The 27,730-nt window shown below is 42.3% G+C and overlaps 2 protein-coding genes and 1 pseudogene across 4 annotated transcripts in view; all 3 read right to left on the bottom strand.

Moving 5' to 3' along the window:
* Window positions 1–216: 216 nt before the first annotated feature.
* LOC103108009 (small ribosomal subunit protein eS27-like) lies at window positions 217–387 on the bottom strand (annotated as a pseudogene).
* An 11,252-nt stretch (window positions 388–11,639) lies between these two features.
* LOC107522198 (large ribosomal subunit protein eL39-like) lies at window positions 11,640–11,912 on the bottom strand. The gene has a single exon (XM_060174151.1). It carries the CDS (start codon window positions 11,909–11,911, stop codon window positions 11,672–11,674), a length of 240 nt encoding a protein of 79 aa, XP_060030134.1. The 5' UTR covers window position 11,912; the 3' UTR covers window positions 11,640–11,671.
* Window positions 11,913–18,375: 6,463 nt separating this feature from the next.
* The window catches only part of SCFD1 (sec1 family domain containing 1), a 94,623-nt gene continuing 85,268 nt past the window's right edge, over window positions 18,376–27,730 (bottom strand). For all 3 annotated transcript variants that reach the window (XR_009545357.1, XM_060175225.1, XM_007516836.3), the window contains 4 exons: window positions 25,730–25,763; window positions 24,639–24,704; window positions 20,653–20,721; window positions 18,376–18,596 (listed from right to left, as the gene is read on the bottom strand). Coding sequence is in view for 2 of the 3 variants with exons in the window: in XM_060175225.1 (XP_060031208.1) it covers window positions 18,573–18,596; window positions 20,653–20,721; window positions 24,639–24,704; window positions 25,730–25,763 (193 nt within the window). In the remaining variant the exon portion in view is untranslated. The remainder of the gene's footprint in view (window positions 18,597–20,652; window positions 20,722–24,638; window positions 24,705–25,729; window positions 25,764–27,730) is intronic.

The following is a 27,730-nucleotide window of genomic DNA, read 5'->3' on the forward strand; positions in this document are numbered from 1 at the left end:
AGCATAGAGAGGCTAGCCCAGAGATGTTTCACACATGGTATCTATTTTTGTTGTTGTTTTTGCCCATAATTAAAACTTTATTGAAAAAAATGACACTAAAATAGATCATTGTTGCATACCTTACAAAACCAAACATAATTACATTATGCTGATAGACAGAATTACTGAACTGACAGAACTTTCTGCAGTGTAACACAGACTCTGGAAGTTGTGTAGTCATTGGTGTTGCTTTCTTCTAAACAGACACCCTTCTGTGAGTCTGGCCTTGCCTCCTGTGGGCTGGCACAGCTCTGGAGCAGCTCACACAGAGAACCACCATGGTGATCTTGTAGTAACCTGGACACTTTACATCCATAAAGTAAGAATTTGGGACTTGAACCAGTCATTTCTTTTTATGTTTTTTCTTTTCTTCATCCAGGGACAGATGCAGCAAATCTTGGGCCAAAGGCATGTTGGTCCTCTCCCAAGCACAGATCTATTGATCTGCAACATGCAACCAGTAGCTATATTTTCTTCACTGCTGAGCATCAAAGTTATGCTCAAAAAATTATCATTTGTGGGGGGGGAGGGGAATTATCATTTGCAAAATATTTTCACTGAAATAAAAACTGACTGTGACCCTTTGTTGGCTTACAATTTAGTTAATTTTGAAGGTTCTTACCTGCATGGTTAGAGGTTCACTCAATAACTGAAAGAATAGGCAGCAGGCTCTCATAGACGCACGTAGCAGTCAACTTATCAGGCCTGTGGGGACACAAGGGTGGGGAATGTCTGGTTCATGGGCTGTGTACAGCTCGTGAAATCATTTGGTCTCTCCCTATCAAGGTAACTGCAGGTGGGATTTGCAGTTCCATAAACTTAGGAGGTTTTTTCTCACAGAAACATTAAGAGCAGGGGCCAAGTGGTGGCGCACCTGGTTGAGTGCACATTACAGTGCACAGGGACCCAGGTTCGAGCCCCTGGTCCCCACGTGCAGGGGGAAGACTTCATGAGTGGTGAAGCAGTGCTGCAGGTGTCTCTCTGTCTCTCTCCCTCTCTATCTCCCCTTTCCTCTCAATTTCTGGCTGTCTCTACCCAATAAATAAAGATGAAAAGAAACATTAAGAGCTAACTTTTTAAAATTCCCTTTGGTTGCCCTTGTTGTTTTATTGTTGTAATTATTGTTATTGATGTCATTGTTGTTGGATAGGACAGAGAGAAGTGGAGAGGGGAGGGGACAGAGGGGGAGAGAAAGATAGACACTGCAGACCTGCTTCACCACTTGTGAAGCGACTCCCCTGCAGGTGGGGAGCCGGGGGTTCAAACTGGGATCCTTACCCCGGTCCTTGCGCTTTGCTTTGTGCCACATGCGTCTAACCTGCTGCGCTACCATCCGACTCCCAAGAGCTAACTTTTAAGCTGATAGTTGTGTATGGCCTGTGAATGATGTCACAAACATCCAGATGACTCTTGGGGGAAAAAAAGTTCCTCACTGTGCTCTACTGTCAGCTACTCTGACCTCTTCTGATTTTTTTTTTTTTTTTGCCTCCGGGGTTATTGCTGGGGCTCTGTGCCTGCACTACAAATCCACTGCTTCTGGAGGCCATCTTTCCCCCATTTTTGTTGCCCTTGTTGCTGTTATTGTTGCTGTTCCTGGGCAGAACTGAGAGAAATGGAGAGAAAAGGGGAAGAGAAAGATAGACACTTGCAGACCTGCTTCACCGCTTGTGAAGTTTTATCACTGTTGTTGTTGGATAGGACAGAGAAATTGAGAGAGAAGGGGAAGACGGGGAGAAAGACAGACACCTGCAGATCTACTTCATGACTTGTGAAGCCACCCCACTGCAGGTGGAAGGCTGGGGGCTTGAGCCGGGATGCTTTGCACCATGTGTGCTTAACCCACTGCGCTACCACCCAGCCCCCACTTTGGTGTCTTTTTTCCTAGCCATCTGGGCATCCACTGAATATAGCTCTAGTTATAGGTGGCAACTGCCATTGCCTATGTCACCTGTAAGGGGTGAGACCCTTCCAACAGTGTAGAAGTGCTTTGGCGGCTCAGTTTTCCCTGAGCCTTTCCTTCCCAGCACCCTCACTCAGGTGGTCCTCAGGACTGACCGAACTTTTTTTTTTTTTTTTTTGCCTCCAGGGTTATTGCTGGGGCTCAGTGCCTGCACTACAAATCCACTGCTCCGGGAGGCCATTTTTCCCATTTTGTTGCCCTTATTGTCATTATTGTTGTTGTTGTCATTGCTGTTGTATTTGTTGGATAGGACAGAGAGAAATCGAGAGGAGGGGAAGACAGAGTGGAGGAAAGAAAGATAGACATCTGCAGACCTGCTTCACTGCTTGTGGGGGTGAAGCAGGTGGGGAACCAGGGGCTTGAACTCGGATCCTTACCCGTCCTTGCACTTTGCCCCATGTGCACTGAGCCCGCTGCATTACCACCCGGTCCCCCCCTTCCCCAGGACTGACTTTTTTTTGTTTTTCCTCATTTATTGACAGTCAGCTTCTTCACGTCATTGCTTGCCTCTTAGCCCTTTTTTCACAGCCACATCCAAATGATTCTTCTAGTCAGGTATTCAGTCCTCTCTCGTGTGGCGTAGGGAAGACTGAAGTGCTCTACAGGAAAGGAGCCACTGGCTGTGCTGTGTACTCAGAAGAGCTTTTGAGTGATGATGCTGAAGCCCACAGCTGCGGCCTTTAAGTCTTCTCTGTGTGTGATATGTGTGCACGTGCTCAAACACAGACGCCTCACTGCAACACTTGTGCTTCTAGACACCCACAGCCAGCTTTAGAATTACATCCTCTGATGGCTGATGGATAAACAATTCCTTCCAGCCAAGTTATTACCTTCATAGAGCCAGCTATGGAGAAAGAAGCGATGCTAGAAGTTTGACTTGCTTGCAAGAAACCTGAGGTGAGATTGCCAGAGATTTCTTTCTTTAAAAAAAAAAAAAAAAAAATATATATATATATATATATATATATATATATATATATATATATATGTGAGGGGGGAATATATCACTCTAACAGTTGTGATCCTGGGATTTGAACTTGAGACCACATGCTTGAGAGTCCAGTGTCTTAACCCACTGCACCACTTCCCAGGCCATCTCCTGAGTTTTCTTGTAGTCTGCTCAGCTGGTTCACATTTCCTCCGGAAGGAAAAAAGTGTTTACACTGGAGACTTCAGACCTGCATGGGGGCCTTGGCTGGTAGAGGGAGTAACAGGGAATCTGAGTGAGTGGATTCGGTCACTTGGGGTTCCATTCAATCTGCACTACTCTAATCTTAGTTTCAAAAGTTTTTGTTTAAGGAACTATGAAGGTAGTGACTCCCAAACACTGGTATTCTTCTCACCTATTAACATCTCCTCTCTATTTCACTTAAAATTGAATAACTTCGTCATAAATTGTGAAGACGTGGCACACGTGCAGATATGAGGACAAAGCCCAAGGTCAGCGATATAGGACTCAAGCTCCTTAATGAGACAGGGGGCACCTGAATCCAAAAACAGATTAAATTGGAATATTTAAAAGCCACTGGGAATAGTTTAATTCTGTTTAACCTTGGACATCCATTTTCTGGGTATAATTGGCGTAAATCTATCACTTGATGGTGTTCCCCGCTGGTACAAGGGGTGGGTATGTGCAGAGGTGGAAGAACGAACGAAAACATTTGGTGAGGAAATGATTTTTTTCCCCTTGCTGTCTTTCCTTTTCCTTGAGATTTTGTACTTGTGTGATTCTATAGCTCATGACAACTGCCTTTAATGCCTTTCTTTCTTCTTTCTATCCTTCCTACCTTCTTACCTCCCTCCCTCCCTCCCTCCCTTCCTTCCTTCCTTCCTTCCTTCCTTCCTTCCTTCCTTCCTTTTCATTTTGCTGCCATGGTTATCACTGTGGCTCAGTGCTGGCATTATGAACCCACCACTCTTGGTGGTCATTTTTTCCTTTTAAAAATTTCTCTTGTGGTCCGGGAGGTGGCTCAGTGGTAAAGCTTTGGACTCTCAAGCATGAGGTCCTGAGTTCGATCCCCGGCAGCACATGTACCAGAGTGATGTCTGGTTCTTTCTCTCTCCTCCTTTCTCATTAAAAAAAAAAAATCTTTTATAGGACACGGAGAAATTGAGTGGGGAGGGTGAGATAGGGAAAAAGAAAGACTCCTACAGACCTGTTTTACCACTTGTGAAGTGTACCCCCTACAGGTAACATGTGCTCAACCGAGTACACCATTGCCCGGCCCCTAGAAACTTCTTTCTTTTCAGCTATGGAGCATGCAAGGTAGAGGGCCTGGGGCAGAGAGAGAAGGAAGAGAAGAAACAACACAGCTGCTTCACCATTATGAAACTGCCCCTTTGTGTGCTACTCCCATGTGGTGGCTGGGGCCTTGAGTCAAGACCCTTACATGTGGTGAAGTATGCACTCTTCTGGGTGAGCCAGCTTCCTACCCTGAAGAGGAATTACCAGAGAGGAGAGAAGACAAAGGTTCCATTGATGTGGGAATTTATTTCTAGTTTTTGACAGATTTGATCCAGGGGTGGGGGTAGATAGCATAATAGTTATGCAAAAAGACTCTCTCATGCCTGCAGCTCCAAAGTCCCAGGTTCATTCCCCGGCACCACCATGAGCCAGAGCTGATCAGTGCTCTGGTAAAAGAGAAAGGGGAAGAAAAAAAAAAAAAGAAAAGTTGATCCATATTTTTGTTTTTTAATTTTTTTTATTATCTTTATTTATTGGATAGAGACAGCCAGAAATCAAGAGGGAAGGGGGGGGGATAGAGAGATAAATACAGAGACATCTGCATCCCTGCTTCAACACTTGCAAAGCCTCCCCCCCTGTAGATGAGAACTCTTCAATACTCACAAAGCCTCCCCCCTGCAGATGGGGACTGGGAGCTTGAACCAGGGTCCTTGTGCACTGTAACGTGCACTCAACCAGGTGCACCACTACCTGGCCCCATCCATATATATGTTTTTTTTTTCTTTTTTGCCTCCAGGGTTATTGCTGGGGCTCATGCCTGCACTACAAATACACTGCTCCTGACCATTTTTTACCCTTTGTTGCCCTTGTTGTATATCACTGTCATTGTTATTATTATTGCTATCATAGTTGTTGGATAGGACAGAAAGAAAGGGAGAGAGGAGGGGAAGACGGGGGGGGGGGGAGAGAAAGATACACTTGCAAGACCTGCTTCACCACTCATGAAGCGAGCCCGCTGCAGGTGGGAAGCCAGGGGCTCGAACCAGGATCATTGTGCTTTGTGCCATGTGTGCTTAACCCGATGCGCTGTCACCCAACCCCTGATCCATATTTTTACCTACTTCATACTCAGCTCCTTCACTCTCATCTTTGAGTTGCTCTCTAGTTCGATGCCATCAGTTGATTAGAAACATGACCCGCAGGAGGCCTGTTGGAGCCACAGGATTGTTTGCAGAGCTGTATCCATTCTGATGACAGCCAGGATTTTCTGAGTTCAGGAAGCCAGAAGGCCAGGGCTAGTGAGCCTGAATCCTGGTCTCTGTGGAGACGTTGGAGTGGACTTTTGCTGTTGTGTCAGGATCCAGAGTTTATGCCAAAGCAGATACAAGGGTGTAGATGCTAACACATTTGGCCGCACAGGTGGCCAAGAGTGAGCAGTGACAGCTGGCATATCTCACCCACAGAGCCCACACATGGTGGTGACATAGACGCTGTGCTGGGGGAGACATCAAATCGCAGATGACACCTGAAGAACGAGAAAATTAACTGATCTCCCTCCCTTCCTGTTACTGCAGCTTGTGGGGACAATTTGGGACATTTTGTGGGTTCTGAGAGGCGGTATTGATCTGCTGTCTACACAGAGGCTGTGAGTAAGTGAGAAGAGTCTCCCTGAGTAGATACATGTGGGTGTGTGCTTGTGGGGGGCTGTGCCTTGGAGCCCCAGCAGTTTGGGAGAGGCACATCCTGGGGCAGAGGACCCTGCTGGCTTCCTATAGAAACTTGTCGCTAGGTCCTAGAGTTTGCAGAAGACTGAAGACTACTATTGCTCCTTTTTTTTTTTTTTTTCTTTTCCTTTTGCCTCCATGTTTATCGCTGGGCTTGGTGCCTGTACTATGAAGCCACTGGTTCTGGAAGATTATTTTCTTCCCTTTTGTTGCCCTTGTTGTTTATCTTTGTTCTTGTTACTGCTATTATCATTGCTGGATAGGACAGAGAGAAATGGAGAGAGACGGGGATGACAGAGAAGGGGAGAGAAAGAGAGACACCTGTAGACCTGCTTCACCGCTTGTGAAGGGACCCCCCTGCAGGTGGGGAGCTGGGGACTCGAATGGGGTCCTTATGCTTTGTGCCATGTGTGCTTAACCCACTGTACTTCTTCCCAGCCTCTGCTCCATCTTTTTTTTTTTTTTTTTGAGGTTATTATAAATTGTCTCATTTCTCAGTTCTCATTCAGTAAGGCATTTTTTTTAATTTATTTTTTATTTAAGGATTAATTAACAAAACCATAGGGTAGGAGGGGTACAATTCCACACAATTCCCACCACCCATTCTCTATATCCCACCCCCTCCCCTGTTAGCTTTCCCACTCTCTATCCCTTTGGGAGCATGGACCCAGGGTCGTTGTGGGTTGCAGAAGGTGGGAGGTCTGGCTTCTGTCATTGCTTCCCCACTGAACACGGGCGTTGACTGGTCGGATTTTTGTTGTTTGGGTTTGTTTGCCTCCAGGGTCATCTCTGGGGCTTGATGCCCGCACTATATGAATCCACTGATCCTGGCGGCCGTTTTTCTCATTTTTGAGGCCCTTGTTGTTATTGAATAGGACAGAGAGAAATGGAGAGATAGAGGAAGACAGGGGGAGAGAAAGACAGACACCTGCAGACCTGCTTCACCGCTTCTGAAGCAAACCTCCCCCCCAGCAGGTGGGGAGCTGGGGCTCGAACTGGGATCCTTACGCCAGCCCTTGAGCTTCGTGCCAACCTGCTGCACTACCTCTTGCCCCCCCCCCCGCTCCTTTTTTTAAAAAAATTATTTATTTTGGATATAAAGAGAAATTGAGGGGGAGGGAAGAGAAGAAGAAAAAGAGGGAGGGGTGAAGGAGAGGGAGTGAGGAAGCCCTGTAGCTCTGTTGCACGACTTGTGAAGTTCCCCCTGCAGGTGGAGGGAGACCAGGGACTTGAACCTGGGTCCTTGCACACTGCAATGTGTGCACTCAACCAGGTGTGCCACCACCCAGCCCTATTGCTTCAGTTTTGTAATTGATAAATGTGTAGAGAAGAAGTGACAGTGAACAAAGGGGCAGCATATTATTGACATGGAGAAGTAGAAGACATAAACAGGATAAGTACGGATTAAGGAGCTCTAGATGATTATTTGAAATTGTCATCATGAAGAGGGGAGAAGAAATTGGAAGCTTTAAACATTGAAAATGTCAGAACTTAAGGCATTTAGGCAGTTGAGTCACTGAAGAATGAGAAGACTCCATCTGTAATGAGCACTAAGGTTAGTCATTTAGTCTTAGTAAAAACACTGTAGTAATTTAGAAAACTTGATTATACAGTTAGAAGGTTTTAGGACTTTTGCAAATCTGCATGTATGTGTAAATCACTAAGCCTTGTGCCCCCTTATCTATTGAAACTATTGTGATTATATGCATATCACTATAAGATGTATATTTTATAATTATGATTATATATCATATAACTGCACACAAGTATAATGTGTAGATGAAAGCATACTCTGAAGGACAGTGGTATATTATTACTATGAATTTCTTTTATTTTTAATTTATTCTTTATTAGTGATTTAATGATTGACAAGATTGTGGGATAAGAGGGGTGCAATTCCATATAGTTCCCACCATCATAGTTCTATATCCCATCTCATCCCCTTAAAAGATTTCCTATTCTTTATCCCTCTAGGAACATGGACCCAGGGTCACTATGGGGTGCAGAAGGTGGAAGGTCTGGCTTCTGTAACTGCTTCTCTGCTGAACATGGGCAGTGACAGATCGATCCATACTCCCTGTCTGTCTCTCTTTTCCTAGTGGGGCAGGGCTCTGGGGAGGTGGGGTTCCAGGACACATTGGTGAGGTCATCTGCCCAGGGAAGTCAGTTTGGCATCATGGTAGCATCTGCAACTTGGTGGCTGAAAAGCATTAAGATATAAAGCAGAACAAATTGTTTAATAATCAGAAACCTAAAGATAAGAGTATAACTGATGAAAGTTGGGATCTTCATGTTGGAAGGAGCTAGAAGTCTATTTTAGGTATATTCGAAGGGGCCCATGACTTTACTAACTTTTGTCTGGGCCTGACAGCTAATACGTAGATGGGCTAAGACTTCTTCTAAGATGGTGTCAGAGTTGAGGATAGGACTAGAACACTGGATCAGGGCAGAGAGAAGCCCCCATAGACGGGAAAAGTATATAAATACTGTTAACTGTAAACCCCATCGATCTGACCTAGGACCCATGTCTATTCATATTAGACAGGAGCCTGTGTAACCTCTGCATCCCTGTCAGTCTGAGCTCACATTCCATGGTCTCGACTAGAAACATTCTAGGCTGCACACATTTCAAGACCAGTCTTCAAGTGGCAGTGTGTGTTGGGCCAGCCTCCTTTGGAGAATGGAGCAATTTCTACCACTGTTGTACTACATTGAGGACAAATTCCTTTAGAGGCCCACAAGGGGGTTTATGATATTGTTCCTGATGGAGATGACCAGTGATGGTGGAGAGAGGGATCTTTTAGGGGTCTAGGCCCCTCATATCTATGTGGGGATCCCTGGACTCCATAAATAACTAGGGCTCCGAATGATGGGGTGGCCTGGTAGTTATAGAAAGGGCCATCATTAGAATGTGCTTATACAGCTTTTGTAGTCCTTGTTTGACAAGGTTAGCCTTAGAGTGAGTAAGGGAAGTAAAATAGGAAGTAGGTGAGGAAGGTATCCAGGTCTAAGTATAAAATACTTGATAGAGTACTTCACAGGGTCTATTTAAGGTCTGTCTTCTTGCTTGCTGCACTTATTGAGTCGCTGTAGACTACTGTGAACTTTAAGGTATATGTTTTTCCCCAGCTTATGGATACGTAGACCCTGGTCTTTATCTAGGTTCTATAACTTTGTTAGAAAGTGCACCACCTGAAATGGGACTAAGGAATCCTGTGAGCTAGGAAAGGTCTCACCAGAGTATTAGAACTGGAGGGTTGATATTGCAGGCCTGGTGTCTCTGGACACAGTCCGAAGTTACCATGACTTCTAAAAGTTTTCAGTTAGTGGTATGCTTTTTTTTTTTCCTTTCCATTTTTTCTATAATCCTGCCTTCCCTTTCCTTTCCTTTCTTTTTTAATTATTGATTTAATAATGCTCGACAAGATCATAGGAGAAGAGGGGGTACAATTCCACACAGTTCCCACCACCAGAGTTCCCTATCCCATCCCTTCCATTGGAAGCTTTCCTATTCTTTATCCCTCTGGGAGCATGGACCCAGGATCATTATGGGGTGCAGAAGGTGGGAGTTTTGGCCTCTATAATTGCTTCTCTTATAGACATGGGTGTTGGCAGATCGATCCATATCCCCAGCCTGTCTCTCCAGTGGGGCAGGCTCTGGAGAGGTGTGATTCCAGGACACATTGGCGATGTCCTGTGCCCAGGGAAGTCAGGTTGGCATCATGGAAGCATCTGTAACTTGGTGGCAGAGTATTGGAGCTGAAGGGTTGACATTCCATGACTGGCGTCTCTGAACAGTCTAAGTAAAACATGTCGACGTGGTACTCGTTGCATCGATTTGGTTGAGATGAGCAGATGCAGTATCAAATGATATGGATCGATAGAAGCATGCAGTAAATGAGCCAAGTGGCATACCTTTTGAGCTGTGTTCAGCAGTAGTGGTCTTCCTGAAGAGCAGACACTAGAGCTGTTAGGAAGCTATTGGGCATTGAGCCCAAAGGTTGCAGTGCTGAAGAGCTGGCTCCTGGATTCTTGTCTGAGAATTAATTCAGTGGGACACATAGTGCTGTGTGGCAGTAAGTGCCTCTTGTGAACATTTACAATCTCCAAGGCACACAGCTGTTCTTGTCTCATGCCTAGGATTTTGGATCACTGTCGGGCCAGAAAGTCTCAGGGACCCCTTCCACAGGACTCTGAATCTCTATTAGAAAGGTCTGGCCTTCCAAACCTTCTGCACCCCATAATGATCCTGGGTCCATGCTCCCAGAGGGATAAGGAATAGAAAAACTTCCAATGGAAGGGATGGGATATGGAACTCTAGTGGTGGGAATTATATCCCGTCTATCATATGGTCTTATTGATCATTAATACATCAATAAAAACTGCATGAAAAAAATAAAAAAGTAAGGTCTGGGACTATCTAAACTTTTTTTAAAAAGAATTTATTTATGAGAAAGACAGGAGAGAAAGAATCAGCCATCACTCTGGTACATGCGCTGTTGGAGACTGAACTTGGGATCTCATGCTTGAGAGTCTAGTGCCTTAGGCACTGCACCACCTCCCGGACCACAATCTAAACTTTTGATATGTGAGTCTGTTAATATATTTTCCTAGGAGTCTCTCTTCACCACACCAGATTACTTAAAAATACATTGCACCAAAGCTAAGGACTCTGGGGAAGGAGAGGAGGGAGGAAGTTGAGGGGGTTTGGTGTCTTGGTGCATGTTAAAAAAGGATCTAAGTTGGAAGTGAAAGTGTTTGCAGACACCTATCGGGGAGATGAGAAATTGTACCCATGTGCCAGTAACTGTAACCCATTAATCCCTCCAATAAAGTAAAAAGAGAACAACATGCACTTATTAGTCATTTAACAACGGCTTACATGGTTAAGATCACAAGGTATGGTTTTACACTGCCACCACTCAAAGTTCGGTGCTTCTTACCCCCAGCTATCATAATTCTCACATTTGACACCTTTATTTCTTTTGCAAGTTTGTGTTTCAATTCTCTTTCACATATGAGCTTTTACCATTCAGGAATTGCCTTTTACTTCCTTATTCCACACTAAACATAATTACCTTTGCTTTCATTCATTTTGCTCCAAAAGGACACAATCTTTTTACATTGCAGAGTATGTTGCATTGGGTGTATATCCCTTACCATCTTTATCCAGTCATTTGTTGGTGGGCATTTAGGCTGCTATTGTAAATAGTACAGCTCTCAATATAGGGTTATATATGTCCCTTTGAATTAAGTGTTTTTGTGTCTTTTTTTTTTTTTTTTCTTTGCCTCTAGGGTTATTACTGGAGCTGGGATGGATGCCTGCACTACCAATCTGATGCTCCTGGAGGCCATTTTCCCCATTTTGTTGCCCTTGTTGTTGCCCTATTTGTTGTTATTGTTGCCATTGCTGTTGTTGGACAGGACAGAAATTGAGAGAGGAGGGGGAAGACGGGGAGAGTAAGACAGATACCTGCTTCACTGCCTGTGAAGTGACCCCCCCCGCAGGTGGGGAGCCCAGAGGCTCGAACTGGGATCCCTGCATTGGTCCATGTGCACTTAACCTGCTGCGCTACCACCCACCCCCCCTCATGTACTTTTTTTTTTTTCCAAATAGCTCACATATTTATTATTACTGAGTCAGGTAACAGGAAGAGATACAAGGCCGAGTGGGGTCCTAGTCAAGTGTGCAAGACAACAGTGCTCCACTCAGAATCCTAGCAGTCTCTCCCAGCACAAATATGGCGCATCTTAGAGGAATCCTTATAGACACAGCTTTGTTCTTCTCCAGTGTCTCCTCTTGGAGTTGTACCTGATCTTATTACCAGTTTTCATCCAAATCCACTGAGGAACAGGACGGTTCTGCTTTTGCTTCTTAGCCAGGAAGCGCTCGATTCTGAAAGTCTTGTGGGAAGACATGGCGAAGACAAGTCTGTCCGCCACCACGATGGCGGAGAAAAGGAGAGAAAAACTGTCCTTTTTATATAAGCCTAGGAGTGTCATTGCTGGCCATAAGGTATTTCTGTTTTTGTTTGAGCACTCTGTACTTACTGTCTTCACAAGGGCTGCACCTGCCTGTATTCCCACCAACAGTGTAGAACTCATCTCCCATTTTGCTGATACCATGCTGGATTTTGGCAATTTATTACAGAATAAAAATAACTATATACCTGCTTAAGTCATGCCTGAGAAGCAGAAGAAACCCCCCTCTTTTTCTTCTGTACTTAATGTGCAGGTCTGAGGTAAGGAGACTGTAGTTATCCCGAGACACTGGCAAGGCAGCCAGTGAAGGGTCCAGGCATGTCCTCAGCACCCTTTGAGTCCTCTGGGTCTATGACTCGGAGCACCTGAGTCTTGAGGCCAGAGGCAGACAGCCATGAAAGGTAAAATCCAATAGATGATTTACGTAATCTGAGAGAGTTGAAGAAAAACCATGTAAAACACAGTGATTTTCAGACACTGGATATGACAAAGCGCAGGACAGTGGTGATGTCTGAGAAGGGAATTGTATGGAGTAAACACTACCTTTGCCCTGTCTTATTCCTGGATCAGTCTTGGGCTTCAGCACAGGCAGGCAAGCCCAGAGGTTTCCAGAGTTCCGGAAACTGCACTGGGCATCAGCAACCAGTGTTCACAGGACAGAATCACAGAGAAGAACACAGGAGGAGGGTTCTAGAACACTACAGGAGCAGAACACTACTCAGTGCATTTGTGTGAGGATACAACCTGAGGCCAGCTCGTGCCCTCTTACAGGTCCCCCTACAAGGACTCCAGGGAGCAGGAACAATGTCTATTCCCCACTAGCCAACAAAGCAGAATCTCAACTGGAGTTTACCTTATTGGTGGGGGAAAATATTAAATCCAGAGATTAAATCCTGTTCTGGTCCATTTTACAAACCTTAAAAATCAAAAAAGTTATCAGGCAACTTAACTATGTGCAAGAAAACTCAGGAATAGAGCAATAGAAAAATAGGTACCCAAGAAGATGTTACAATAGAATGTAGTCTATCAGATAAAATATAGGATAATCAGGGAGGTGGGCGGTGGCACAGCAGGTTAAGCGCACATGGTGCAAAGCACAAGGACTGGCATAGGGATCCTGGTTCAAGCCCCTGGCTCCCCACCTGCAGAGGAGTCACTTCACAGGCGGTAAGGCAAGTCTGCAGGTGTCTATCTTTCCCTCCTCTCTCCATTTCTCTCTGTCCTGACGACGACATCAATAACAGCAACAACTACAACAATAAAGAGCAACAGGGCAACAAAAGGGAAAAAAGTATATATATAGGATAATCAAACTCAAAAGGAAGAGAAGAAATAAACCTTGATAGAAATAGACCCAGAAATGCCAAAGAAAAGGTGATAGACTGAATGGAGACATTAAAACAATTATTGTAAGCATATTCCACATGTTCAAGAAGGTTAGATAAAAGTGTAAGTATTTTAGTAGGGATGTAGAAGATATTGCAAATAAAGGTTCCCCATTTAGGACTGTAAGACAGCGTGCTAGTTGGGGTATATGCTATACCAAATGAAGCTCAGGTTCACGGCCCAGAAGCAGATAGGAGTACCAGAGCACTGGGGGAAACGCTGTGTTGTGGTTTCTCTCTATATCTGAAAATAAAAGTGTGGGGGAGAAGTTGGCCTGAAGAATAGTGAAACTGTTTATGCTTGAGGCCCTGGTACCAACACGGAGGGACAAGAATGTCCCAGAAATTCCAAGATGGAAACGTTTGCTAATAGGTGGGCTGGGCAGCACACTGAGTTAAGCATAAGGACCTGAGTTAAGCATAAGGATCCAGTTAAGCATAAGCACACTGAGTTAAGCATATGGATCCAGGTTTGAGCTCCATCTGCAGTGTGTGTGGGGGGTCGCTTCACAAGTGGCCAAACAGGTCTGCAGGTGTCTTTCTCTCTCCCTATCTTCCCCATCCCCTCTCAACTTCTCTCTGTCCTATCCAAAATAAATGAAAAAATGATCACAAGAAAAGTGAATTTGTAGTGCAGGCACTGAGTCCCAGAGATATAAAAAGAGGTAAAAAAAAAAAAAGTTTGCTAATATATTTGTACAACAATATATACAGATTGGATTTAATCTCAAAAGGAAGTGGATTTCTCCAGTTTAGTAAACCAAAAATCAACTTGTACAACAAAATAATTCTTTTTTTTTTGTAACAAACTTGCTCTGACAGAGTAAAAAAATATATGAAACCTTATTTTTTTTCAATTATGTTAGTTATATTAGTATGTTCATTTTGGGTCTTCAAAGTTTCTTTGAAAAGTTTCTTTGTACTACTTTCATTGTCAGGTGTTTTGTGGCAACATCTTCAGCTTTGCTGTGTCAGGTCTGCCTGTCTCAGTCCAGGGAAGAGGAGCCCTCTTTAGTCTCCTCAGATGTCTTCAGCAGGTGCTGCTTCCTCTTTGCCTCGGTTGGCTACTTATCTATCCTTGAACCACCTATGGTTACAGGGAGTGGTATCAGCTCCACCTGAGCCAGGAGTGGATAAAAAAGGAGGTTGGATGATAGCACAGTGGGTTAAGTGCACATGGCGAGAGCACAAGGACCGAAGGACCGGGGTAAGGATCTCGGTTAGAGCCCCCAAAGCAGGGAGGTTGCCTCACAGGCGGTGAAGCAGGTCTGCAGGTGTCTTTCTTTCCCTGTCTTCCCCTCTCCATTTCTCTGTCCTTTCGAACACCAGTGACATCAATAACAACAATGATAACTACAACAGTGATAAAACAACCAGGGCAACAAAACGGAAAAAAAAAATAGCCTCCAGGAGCAGTGGATTTGTGGTGCAGGAGCTGGGGAGATAGTATAATGGTTACGCAAAAAGATTTTTCATGCCTAAGGTAGTAAAGATTCCATAAGCCAGAGCTGAGCAGTGTTTTTTTTTTTTTTGCAGATTAGAAGTTGAAAGGGGGAGGGTGATAAAGAGAAAGCAAGGGAGAGACACCTGCAGGATTGCTCCAGTGTTCATGAAGCTTCCCCCTGCAGGTGGGGTCTGGAGAACCCTGGCCCTTGTGCATGGTGGTATATGTACTCAACCAGGTGTGCCACCACATGGCCCCAACTAGTGATCTGGCTTAAAAAAAAAAAAAGATTGAGGTGACAAAAAACAGAGGAAATGACATGACCTATCAGATCAACGCATGTTATTAGTCACTTAGTTTCAATTCTTTAATATTTACTTATTCCCTTTTGTTACCCTTGTTTTATTGTTATAGTTATTATTGATGTCGTTGTTGGATAGGACAGAGAAATGGAGAGAGGAGGGGAAGACGGGGAGAGAAAGACACCTGCAGACCTACTTCACTGCTTGTGAAGCGACTCTTCTGCAGGTGGGGAGCCAGGAGCTTGAACCGAGATCCTTATGCCAGTCCCTGTGCTTTGCGCCACCTGCACTTAAACCCATAGCACTACCCACTGCTTTGACTCCCAGTTTCAATTCTTAAGAATCCTGACAGTGTGGAAAAATCATTATGTATTTTTTCTATGCAAAAGTGGAGACTTTTCTGACAGCCCAATAGTTTCACAGGTGCCATGTCTTCTTGGTTGAGCCTGCTTTCTGCACTACTAAGTACTGTTCCTCTTGAAGCTGAGTGACATTCATGCGACCAGTGCAGGGTAATTAATAATCACCCTGAAGTTTCCAATGTAAGAGCAACATAAACATTTAAATCTTGGTGGCTCATAGTCATAACACCCAGATTCTCTAGACATCTATCAGTGGTTGATATTTCATGATCCTGTTGAATCCAGGAAAGTTTGACAGAATGAAGTTGAATACTCTCTAGTTCTCTCTGCTTAGTCTCTTTCGATCTGGTCACCACAACAAATCAGAAAGTCAGTTTCAGGTCTCTATATGTCACATCAGTACAGTCTCATCAGCTCCTGGACTCGGGTTTCTTTGCACCTTTCAGTTTAAGAGAACTTAAAAAAAAAAAAAAAAAACAGAAGCAAGCAAACTAAGACTTGACAACTGTGGTGGTTGTCTTTGGGAGATGGGAAGGTGGGGTTTCAGAACTTTGGTGGTGGGTATGGTACAAAAACTGTTAATTTCTGGCTGTCTCTTTCCAATAAATAAATAAATAGAGGAGGAGATAGACACCTGCAGCACTGCTTCATCACTTGCAAAGCTTCCCCCCCGTAGATAGAGACCGGGATCTCAAACCTGGGTCCTTGTGCATTTTAACGTGTGCTCAACCAGGTGTGCCACCACCCAGCTGCAAATCTTACAATCTTGTAACCTATTAATCACAAAAAATGAGGGGGGAAGAAAAAATTACATATTTTAAAAATATAAAATGTATTTTTTTCTAAAGTAAATCCCAATTTTTTTCCTTCAAATTTCTATAATACATTTGATAATCTGGGTGTATTTAGATGAATTAAAGCCATCACAACTTTGCTGGCAAGATAGCTCACCTAGATAATGCACTTGCTTTGTCATGGAAACCTCGGTACTATGGTGTCTTTCCCTCTCTCCATCTCTCATTTCTATCTGAAAAAGCTTTGAAACACCAGTGAGGACAAAATTTATCTTTAAAACCAGTTTATATTGATGAGCATTACAGGAGCAGTATGTATTTTAAGGGCATAGGTCGAAAGTTCATAATTTTGATCACACTGGAATGAGTCTCTCAAAACAAAGTTTACCTAATGGTGATGAAATAGCAGCTTTCATTTCAGGATAAACTTTAGTTCCAACTTGCATTTCCTGTCATATTTTTACTTTTGCTTTGACGAGCTGCTTATATGGCAAATGTACTGGTCTTTCTCATATTTGTGCCAGACTATTTTAGTTCTTCCAGACAGGTGGCTCAGCCTGCCACTTCGTGTGAGCGAGCTCATTAGGAATGGCTTTTGCTCAGCTCAACCTCCTGAGCTCTAGTAGGTTCAGCTGAGCAGCATGGTCTGGAAGGTCCGTGTTAGCTGGTCTACTTTATACCGCTCATTACACACAGGGCACAGGAGGTAAAGCAACTGACTCAGGTTGACCAGTGAGGAGTGACTTGGGAAGGCTCCCAGTCTCCTACTCCCTGTGTCAAGCAATTTTAGGCAGTGAAAGAGGATGGATTTGGAGCAAACAGATGGTACATTCTATCTTTCACTCTTCCATGTATCGGCTCTGATGCTGAGCTTGTTTCTGCCTTTATAGCTGAACCACATATTTGTGCCATCATGAGGATTAATCTTGTAAATGGTGTTTCCTTTCCTATTTATTTCTACTTTTGATTTCAGCTTCCTCAGGACAGGAAGCAGTTTATCTAAAGAGAATCACCCATGGGTGACAGATGAAACTGGCTTCAGAATCATTTACACTGTGGGCTCGCTGAGGTGTAACTAAGCTGAGAGCAACTGTGGTCCTGCCAGTGTTGTGGATGCTCAGGAACCCACTCCAGGAGAGACAGGGTTAAGTTGTGGACTGCTAGGAAAGGCCCAGGTTTCCTCAGAAACCAGTCTATATTCAAACCATCGCAGTGATCTTGTACGTGAAATGAATGTCAACTTGAAAACAATTAGATGCACTGATGTATCCTTTATTTTTCTTTACTACTAGGTCCAGTGCCTGCATGATTCCACAGTGGCCATTTCTCCCCTTTCCTTTAGATCAGGGGTGGGGAACATTTGGACACAAAGGCATTTTATCTGGCCCTATAAGGCAACTGCATGTGGGACTTGAAATTCCATACATCTAGGAGTATTCATAGCAACATTAAGTACTAATTTTTGAATTGATAATTTTGCATGGTCTACCCATGATCTTATAAATATCCAAATGGCTCTTGATGCCTCTTGACAGAAAAATGGCTCCCCAACCCTGCTCCATCATTCCTGAAGCCCCCACGCCCTCATCCTCACTCAGGTTAATGAGTGTGCTCTACCTGGTGAGCACCTGTTGGAGCTATTTCTAATATACACACAGCCAGAGCACTGGGTAGTTCTGGCATAACCATAATGCTGTCTCCCCAGCCTGAATATAGAACCTTCATGAGTAAGACACCTGGGTTAAATCCCTTCTTTTCTACTAATGGCAGAAGAGGCCAGAACTGGGGCTTTGTACATGCATGATTTCATTAATCTGGATAATTTTTTCATTCAGATATAAAGAGGTACAGCACCAAAGCTTCCTTCACTGCTATTACATCTCTTCACATGGTACTAAGGCTCGGATCTGGGTTGTGTGCAGGGACCCTATCTGGTTATTTCTCTGGCCTTTAACACATAAGACTTTAAACAGTCCCCCATTTAACAGGTAGAGGCAACGTAGGAACCGAAAATCTACAGAGAAGTAATTTTACACTTAAGATGCCTACACCTCTTCTCCTATGGTTTTGTCAATGTTTCCTTTTTATAAATAAAAATTTAAAAAAAAACATGAATCATTCAATCACATATAATTCTCTTAGATTACATTAAAGTAGTTCTTATGAGCAAACTTTGCTAATCACAACAGGAGAGAATGTATGTTAAAAATTTATTTCTGAAATGCTTTGTTTAATCAGTACACATAATATTAAGTATAGAATTTCCTTAAAAATTAAAATTAAGTAAATCTTACTTTCCTGTTACAGCATTGATACAGAGACACAAACATCTGGCTCTCTTAACATTTATCCATAGTTCCAAGGAAGTAGGGTCTGGTATTAATATTCTTCTGGTTTACTTTTGTCCAAGTTGTGATAACTAAAATGAAACATAAGTTAGTCATAAATTGCCATTCAAATGTATTTGTGAACACATTAAATTTTACTGTGATAAAAGCATGCATTTCTAATGTCCTGTTTGGTACTGTATTTCTAGTGTAGCAATACAAATTCACTGTTAACTGAAATGTTTCACATGTGCAGATATTTAAAAACTGAATAGTAAAACAATATCAGGGCAGAAGAATAAATATTGTAGGTACAAACTCAACTAATGGAAAGCAAAAAAAAAAAAATGGTTAGAGGAATTAATAACTAGCTCACTATGAAATACAAAGAAAAATGCCATAAATGAACAGTATTCTGGGGCAGGAAGGGGTGAGAATTGAATAGTAAATGCCATGAAGGAAGTTTTGTGATAGGATGATTTTATATCTTGACAGGGTATTTTTTAAACATGGCAGTAAATTAAGGGAAATGTATACAGATTTGCAATTCACATTGAAATTAAAAAATGGAATGAAAAGAAACACTATAGTGATAGAGTGGATAGTAAGTATCTCATAGAACCACTATAGCACTTTAACAGGGAGTACATGGGTACTTTCTGAAAATTTTCTTCAGTTTGAGATTTTCATACCACTGGATCAGCATTATTAAGGTTAAACAATCAGAACCATATAATATGAAGACAGTAGTTACAATTTTTATGGCAGCCCAGGTGAATGGATGGTATTGATCTGGGTCTGCAGCATGTGGTATAAGCACCTAAAAAATGTACTGTTTTAGTGCACAGTCCACGTGTTACAATAAGCAAGGTCTGGCTTCAAGCTCCCAGTCCCTTGAGTGGTGAACCATTGCTGCAGGTATCTTCCTCCCTCCTGGTTTCCCCTATCACAGAAAAAAGGCCACTGGGAGCGGTGGATTCATAGTGTAGACACCGAGCTGCAGTCATATTTCAGAGATGCTTTGGTGGATCCCTTTATTATATCATCTTTACCTTTTGCTATCTTATTTTTTTTGAATATTTATTTATTCCCTTTTGTTGCCCTTGATGTTTTATTGTTGTTGATGTTGTCGTTGTTGGATAGGACAGAGAGAAATGGAAAAAGGAAGAGGAAGACGGGGAGAGAAAGACAGACACCTGCAGACCTGCTTCACCGCCTGTGAAGCGACTCCCCTGCAGGTGGGGAGCCGGGGGACTTGAACCGGGATCCTTATGCCGGTCTCTGCGCCACTGCCCAACTCCCTGCTATCTTATTTTGAATGGAAGTTTTCTAGTGGCTTAGAGCTTATTTCCACCTCTTCACTGTGTCTGGCTTCTCTGTTTCCTTGTTTAATATTTTGTGGACATCTCCCCCTCTGATGTAGATAGGAGGGCCATTATTTCTATGTTGCCTTTCCTGATAGAGTCGATCTATTCTGTTGCCACAGTTTTTTGTAGTGCTCTTGATCTCACTGTGTTCTTTTCTCAAAGTTTCAGTCTCTCTCATTTGAGTTCAGTTTCTCCTGCGTTTCATTTTGTTGTATCTTTGATTAGGTTTTCTCAGGTTTCTTCTACCCCTTGTAGAGCTCTCATCTTGTGACCTCATACTCTCTCTTCCATACGTAAACTGTCCTGTAATGATTTTTTTTTTTTGCTGTCCATTTACTTTGTTACGATGGGGGGGGGGGTTAGAGCTGAACACTGGCTTTTAAATTAATTTTTGGGCTTCCACAGGCACTGAAAAAGTCAGCCTAGAAAGGCTGAGTGGTAGAGTTGCAGTACTACTGATATTTCTCTCAGTCTTACTAGTACTTCTCCATGCCAGTACCAGTCCTAAGAGGCCGAAAAAGCAGTGAAGAGTGGCGCTCTAGTGCAAGCCTTGCTGTGGTGCTGCTTGTCTGGAGCACCCCAGTTCTGGTGTAAGAGTTTTCCTTGAATCAAGGGTATGAGGTTGCAGCCCTGTGCCTCAGCTGTTTCTCCTTGGAAGCAAAGCCCTGCAGTGGATTTTTATAGCCCAGGTATAAGGGAGGAAGGCTTTAGCTTTCAAAATGATTCGCTCTGGAAAATTATTAATAGTAACTAAAAGAAAATAACTAATTGTTTACTTTACCTGCTTTATGAACTGTGTAGCATTGAAAAGTTCACTACAGCCATATAAAATGTGTTTGCCTTGTTTCCCCTGTAAGAAATCAGAGTAATAATTTAGATCCTAGTAAATAACAATATTAGTAGTCTCATGAGGGAGGGATTCAGTGAGATTTACCTTGAGAGGAGATGGGCTATTATACATATGCCAAGCCCAAAATTATGTGGATTAAAGTGGTGAAGTAGATAGTTTTTAAAAAATGTTTTATGTACGGGACTGGTGTCATTAACACTGAAATTAGAAGGAATCCTCTGACATTTCCCAGGAGAAAATGCATAGAATAGCTTAGGTCAAACTCCTTGAAAAAAAGTTAGCTTTTATTACGCTGAATGTAAAATATGGTGCAAGTAGATGGGCCAAGTCATTTATGTGGCACAGTATTTACTTGCTAAGACAACCCACTGTTTCATAACTTTTATTTCTGAACTAAGCCTAACTGTAGCAGTCAAAAATTTCCTATCAGGGCTGGGTGGTGGTACACAGTGCACATAGTCCTATGTGCAATGACCCACACAAGTGTCTGGGTTCGAGTCCCTGGTCCCCGTCTGCAGGTCTCTACCTCCCCTCTCAATTTCTACATACATTTTTTTGTTTTTCAGTTAATGTACTGGGAAAAGTTCATTGTAGTATAGCTCAGTAAGTATATATAACATATCTTAAAAACCAAACAAGGGGCTGGGCAGTGGTGCACCTGGTTGAGCGCACAAGTTATAGTGCACAAGGACCCGGGTTCGAGCCCCTGGTTCCCACCTGCAGGAGGGAAGGCTTTGTGAGTGGTGAAGCAAGGCTGCAGGTGTCTCTCCCTCTCTAGCTCCCCCTTCTCAATTTCTGGCTGTCTCTATAATTAAAAAAACAACAACAAAACAAAACCAGTCAGTGCACATATGGCAACTAAAGACTGGAGGTTCTCATGAGGGTGATCAGGTAAGGAAAAGGAGGAAGTAATGAGCTTTTTTTTATATGTTGAAACCCTAAAAATCATTAGTCAATGAGTTCCATATAGCTACAGCATCAAGTAAAGATCTAGAATAAATGGGAAACCATTCTTTATGTCATAGATTTAACTACTTGCTCCCTAATCTAAACTCTAGATACAATATACTATCAAATGGCAGGGGCCTCCTGGTGCAGCATACATGCTACAATGTCCACAAGCCGCTGGTCTTCACTGGCAGGGTCTCTGTCTCCCTTGTCCAATAACCTTTTAAAAACAAACAAACAAAAAAACAGCAGGAGGGTTCACAAATTATAAGGAAGCAGTAGTGGGGTGATATAGGATCTGATGATTTCTAGGGAAAAAAAAAATCTATCCCTTTTCTGTGATTCTGTAGTGCAGGCAACAAGGATTACATGTTCTGAAGAAAACAGTTATTACAAGCATAACACCAAAATGATACTGGTAAATGTATTTTTGTTTTCTAACTAGGGGACAGGACAGTCCTAAACCTATGCCATAGGACTGAGAATGAACAAAGGGGAGAGTACTGGCCACTCTTTAGAAAATCTGGGGCCAGGTGGCGCACATGTTATAATGTGCAAGGACCCAGGTTCGAGCCCCAGTTCCCCACCTGCAGGGGGAAAGCTTTGCTAGTGGTGAAGCAGGGCTGCAGGTGTCTCTCCTCCTTTCCAGCTGTCTCTATCCAATAAATAAAGATAATTTAAAAAATAGAGAAAATCTGAAGGCTCTCTAAGCTGGGGTCAAGGTCTGGGTAAATATTAAGAATGAATGCAAAGAAGTCTTGACTCCCTGCAAGGGTGTAAGTGTGCTATGCACAATACAGAGATGCAAAGTTGGCATTTATTTAATTCCTTTTTGTTGCCCTTGGTGTTTTTATTGTTGTAGTTATTTTGTTATTGATGTCATTGTTGTTGGATAGGACAGAGAGAGGAGGGAAGACAGAGACAGACACCTGCAGACCTGCCTCCCCACTTGTGGAGCGACTCTCCTCTCCTGCAGGTGGGGAGTTTCAGTGCCTTCTAAGAGGTCGAGAGCAAGAGTTCCCTTTGTTCTATTCACAGACTCCTGTGAGTCCTGCAGAAGCTGCCTCCTTTATTTAAAGCTGCAGCTTCAAGGAGAATTTAATGTGTAATTTATCCATGAAATGGATCTTGGGGATAAGTAAAATAATTTCAAAAACTAAACAAGTTCCTGTTTCATAGGTTTTGCCTATTCTACAAGACACCCGGCTCCTCCAATGGAAGAAAAAATTATGATACTTTTGCCACTTAAATGTACACCAAAGAATTTGCTCAGCAATAGGGTCACAGACCACTATCTAACTATGAACCTAAGTGATGATTTGTTAAGAAAGGTACTTATATACAGGGACATAAAGTATCTGCTGCATTTCTTCCATTTTATTGGATAGGGCAGGGGAGATACACTCCTGCAGACCAGCTTGTGAAGCATGCCCCCTGCAGTTGGGGAGTGAGGGCTCGAACCTAACTCCTTGTGCTTAGTACTATGTTCTCTTAGCCAGGTGTACTGGCCCCCTCTGCTGCATCTCTGACTTAGCATTAGGAATGACTAAAATACAAGTCTGCAATGAATAGGGGCTGGGTGGTGGCACACCTGGTACAATTCGAAAGGATCCAGGTCCAAGCTCCTGGTCCCCACCTGCAAGTGTCTCTAATAAAAAAGATTTTAGAAAAAATTAAATAAAAAGACACTGAAGTTTATCAGACCTATACTTGTTTGCCGGCAGCACTGAATAGCACTCACTTCTCATCTGCTACCTCTAAGGCTCCTTCAGGGAATAAATGAAGACAGGCCTTTGGTTTTAAGAGTTGAGGAGTGGGCTGCAAGGGTCAAGGAGATACAGTGAACTTGTTTTTATACCTGTATTTTGGTATTTGTTGTTTTTCAGTTTTATGGGTGTAGGAAAAAATGCAGAAAGAAGAATGTTGGGTTGGAGAGAGAGCACAATGGCTATGTAAAACATCTTCCATGCCTAAAGCACTTCATGATGGTCCCAAGTTCAATCCCTAGCACCACCATAAGCCAGATTGCTGAGCAGTGCTATGGTTAAAAACAAATAAACAAAAACATTGACAAGGGTAACTGAGAAAACTTAAAACCAGTATGGTATTAATTTCAGTTGGGATGTTGCAATCCTGTGTTTATCCCTAGGAACAATTGGAACCAGTCATGTAGCTGACGCTTGATCAAACCTGACTAAAAGAGATCAATTAATATAGACCTAATGGGGGGGGGGCACCTTGCACTAAGTTGTTAGAATTTTATTAAAACTGTACAGGTTGATCATTTGCACCTGGTTTGCTATGTTATGTTCTTTTGGTGGCAGTCTATAAGGCTTACCATGTGACCACGGAGGGGTCCCCTGTAAATATAAGACAGATACTTCTGAGATCAAACTATCTTACATATGTCTTGGTGGCTCACTGTTCAATGATGAGGCATGTCCTGTGCGACTGAGATAGGATGTCTGGTGATTGTGAAACTCTGACATCTGCCTATGTCTATCTCCTCCTATATCAAAAGCACTGCCTTTATTAAAGCCTTACGTAACAGTACATAAGGGAGGATCATCCAACCACTTGTTCTGTTACCTGCACTTAAAAATGGTGCTTTTGCCTTTTAAGTTGTACCTTTTCCTTAGCTGTCTGTGACTGATGCTGGCAGCTTTGAATAGCACTCACTTCTCTATCTCTAAGGCTCCTCCTCAGGGAACAAATTAAGACAAGCCTTTGGTGAGGCTATCAAGAGGAGTGACAAAGTAGTGGGGACCCTGGTGCGGGGTTAGGTGCCACAACACATTTGGAACAGGTAAGAAACTGCACTTCTAAAACAGCCTTATAAACCATGACTACCTTAAAGACAAAACAGGACTCAGTTTCACCAGAAAACCAGTTTCAGATTATCTCTAGAAAAGGGTTTCTTAACAAGCTATGAAGTATCAATGATAAAAGAATATGGCCTGAAAACATACCTTTATGTAGTCGACAAGATTTTGATATTCAATGTAGTTGCCTCCTCCCACCACAAAAACAATTGCCTTAGAAATGCAAACAGAAAAAAGTATTGTGCTTGAAATAAATTATTAAAACACTTTATTTCATTGTATTGGGGGTTAATGATTTACAGTACAGTTGACAGCACATGGTTACAAATTCTCATCTCTCCATGACAAGATGTCTGTAAAATACTCCCCCCACCCCAAACTTGAAGTTCTTTGCTTTGGTGCATTACACCACACCCAGTCCCCACTCTTAAGTTTTCCATCAAGTATTAGTCAAGTCACTAAAAGTATTTTAATTGTCAAGCAACAAACTCTGTAGTATGCATATATATATATATATATATATATATTTTTAACATGCATTTTTTAATTCTAGAAAGTCAATAAATTCAGTTTTCAAATGTTTTCTGAGTGTGACATAAAATAGTTTTCCCATAAACAATTTAGATGGAAATAAACTTCACTCTCCAAGTAACAGTAGACATATCCAAAGGGCACTTTTGAATTTTAACATTTACATTCTTTACCATAAACGTGGATTGTGCACATGGCAAAGCAGCTCACTATCTGAGTGAGCTATTTCACCCGCTCCCCCTCCCCGATTTTTAACTGCAATCTCAGATGTCTTCCCCCGTGAATTGTCAGTTATTTTCAAGTAGAAGCTTCTGTTGTTAAGAACAGTATTAACTTTGGTGATGGATATAATATAAAACTTTAACTCTATAATCTTACAATTTTGTACCCCATTACTAAATGGAAAAAAACTGAAACACGGAACTATATTAGAAATGATTCTAGATATTAAGAGTAATTTTGGTCCCCACCTACAGGGGAAAAAACTTATGAGCAGTGACACAGTGCTGCAGTTGTTTCACTTTCTTTTCCTCTGTCTCTATCCAAAAAAAAAAATTCTTGGCGCACAGAATGGGATCTGTCAAGATTACCATTTGCTAATGATACATATAAATTCCATAGTTAAAATAAAGATTTTCTTCAAGAATTGACTACCTTTTCTTTTCATCTTTTGCCATTAAATGACAGAATTTTTATGTGGAACTTACCTCTTGGAATGGATTTTTGTTCCTTGGAACTGAACTGTAACAAAGAAAAGGTATGCTTAATTTTTCATATGAGGCTTTTCTTATGGGTAAAATAGTCATGCAAACATACAATTCTTTCTCCACCTTCTTTGAGGATAGATTCTTTAGTTTTATATAGACAAATAGTAAATACAGAGGACAAACAAAAGAGGTTCATGCCTCATATTTAAATCTTTGTCTTATATTATGTGGAAAACTGAGAAATATTATGCATGTACAAACTACTGTATTTACTGGTGACTGTAAAACAATCCCCCAATCAAATGTTAAATAAACAGACTTCTAGGGGGGTATAGTACTAAGTGCAAGGACCCACGGAAGGATCCAGGTTCAAGCCCTCGGCTCCCCACCTGCAGGGGGGATGCTTCACAAGTGGCAAAACAGGTCTGCAGGTGTTCTCTCTCCCTCTCTATCTTCCCCTCCTCTCTGTCCTATCCAGGAAAAATGGGAAAAAATGGCCACCAGGAGCATCAGGTTTGTAGTGCTGGCACCGAGCCCCAGTGATAATCCCAGAAAAAAGAAATAAAAACAAAACCTCCATCGATTCCAGGGGCCAGGTGGAACAGATAATGTTACCATGCACAAGGACCTGCGTTCAAGGCCTTGGTCCCTATCTGAAGGGAGCAGTTTTCTAAGTGGTGGAGCAGGGATACAGGTGCCTCTATTGCTCTTTCCCTCCATTTCTCTGACTCTAGCTTAAGTAAATTTAAAAATATTTTTAAGAATTCTAGAAGATTGAGAAGGAAATCTCCTGAATAGCTCCCACAAAGAGTTTGAATCTGGGTATTAGGGGCAAATTACAGAAATATTTTAGCCACGCTCAATATAGCTTGTGGACAGACATATATGGGAAGGATAACTCAGTAAGAAAGGGGACTGAGATTGACTCGTTGAGCTTTTTCTATAATATATATTAGTGCTATGTATGTATTATGTGTATACTGAAATAGATTCTTTGGTGTCTAAGAAATCTTGTTTAACATTATTTTTTTAGAATATTTTTTTAACTTTATTTGATAGAACAGAGAGGAAGAGAGACACCTGCAGCACTGCTTCCCCTACAGGTGGGGACTGGGGGTTTGAACCTGGGCTGTTCTGCATGATAATATATCCACTTAACCAGGTGACAGCTAAGGAATCTTTAAGACATTTACATAGCTTTTGAGTCATATTTATATATTTTTGAGGGCTAAAAAATAGGGTACATAAGGACAACTTAAGTTCCTTTGAAGATTTCATCCAGGAGGAGAAATATATAAGCTCCTTCCTTATTCAGAGGCTGATTCCGTAGTTTTTTCCCTTCTTTTACAGAGTGATAGAGATGTACTGCGCTTCACTGCTTGTGAAGTTTCCCCCAAAGGTGGGGACTGGGGCTGGATCCTGATCCTTGTGCAAGGTAACATATGCCAGAACATCTGAGAGCTTAAGGTTCTTAGAATATATAACTGTATTGAGGGGACATACGTAAGCAACAGTGTTACTAGTCATTAATAACCAAGATCTAATTGTGACAAGATAGCTCAGAAGAATGCTAAGTCTGTGAAAAGACTGAGTCTTAATAATGAAGATCTAAGCTCCTCTGTGTAATCCGTATTAATATTCATCCCCATTAGCACACATGAACTACAGGGAGGGTTAAAAGTTTTGAAGCAAATATATTTAGTTGTTAGCTAAACTCTTAGCCAAATGCTAATATAAGAGAAGAAGAAAATAACCTGAGGACTACAAGGGTGGGACAAGCTGCTAATCAGCACATCCCATACTAAACTATATAACCAGATCTTGGGAACAGTTCAAGTGACTGAAGATCATCTTGCTTTGCTCCATATGTACTTGGTCCACAGGAGACAGTACTGAGAAAATCCCACACCAGTAAAGGCTGATGTTGCACCTTCAAACAATACAAACTGTATTGAGGGGACCAATACAAACTGTATTGAGGGGACCCCTTGAGACCCATGT

This window comes from Erinaceus europaeus, chromosome 16 (genome assembly GCF_950295315.1).
Source record: "Erinaceus europaeus chromosome 16, mEriEur2.1, whole genome shotgun sequence".
Lineage (NCBI taxonomy): Eukaryota > Metazoa > Chordata > Mammalia > Eulipotyphla > Erinaceidae > Erinaceus > Erinaceus europaeus.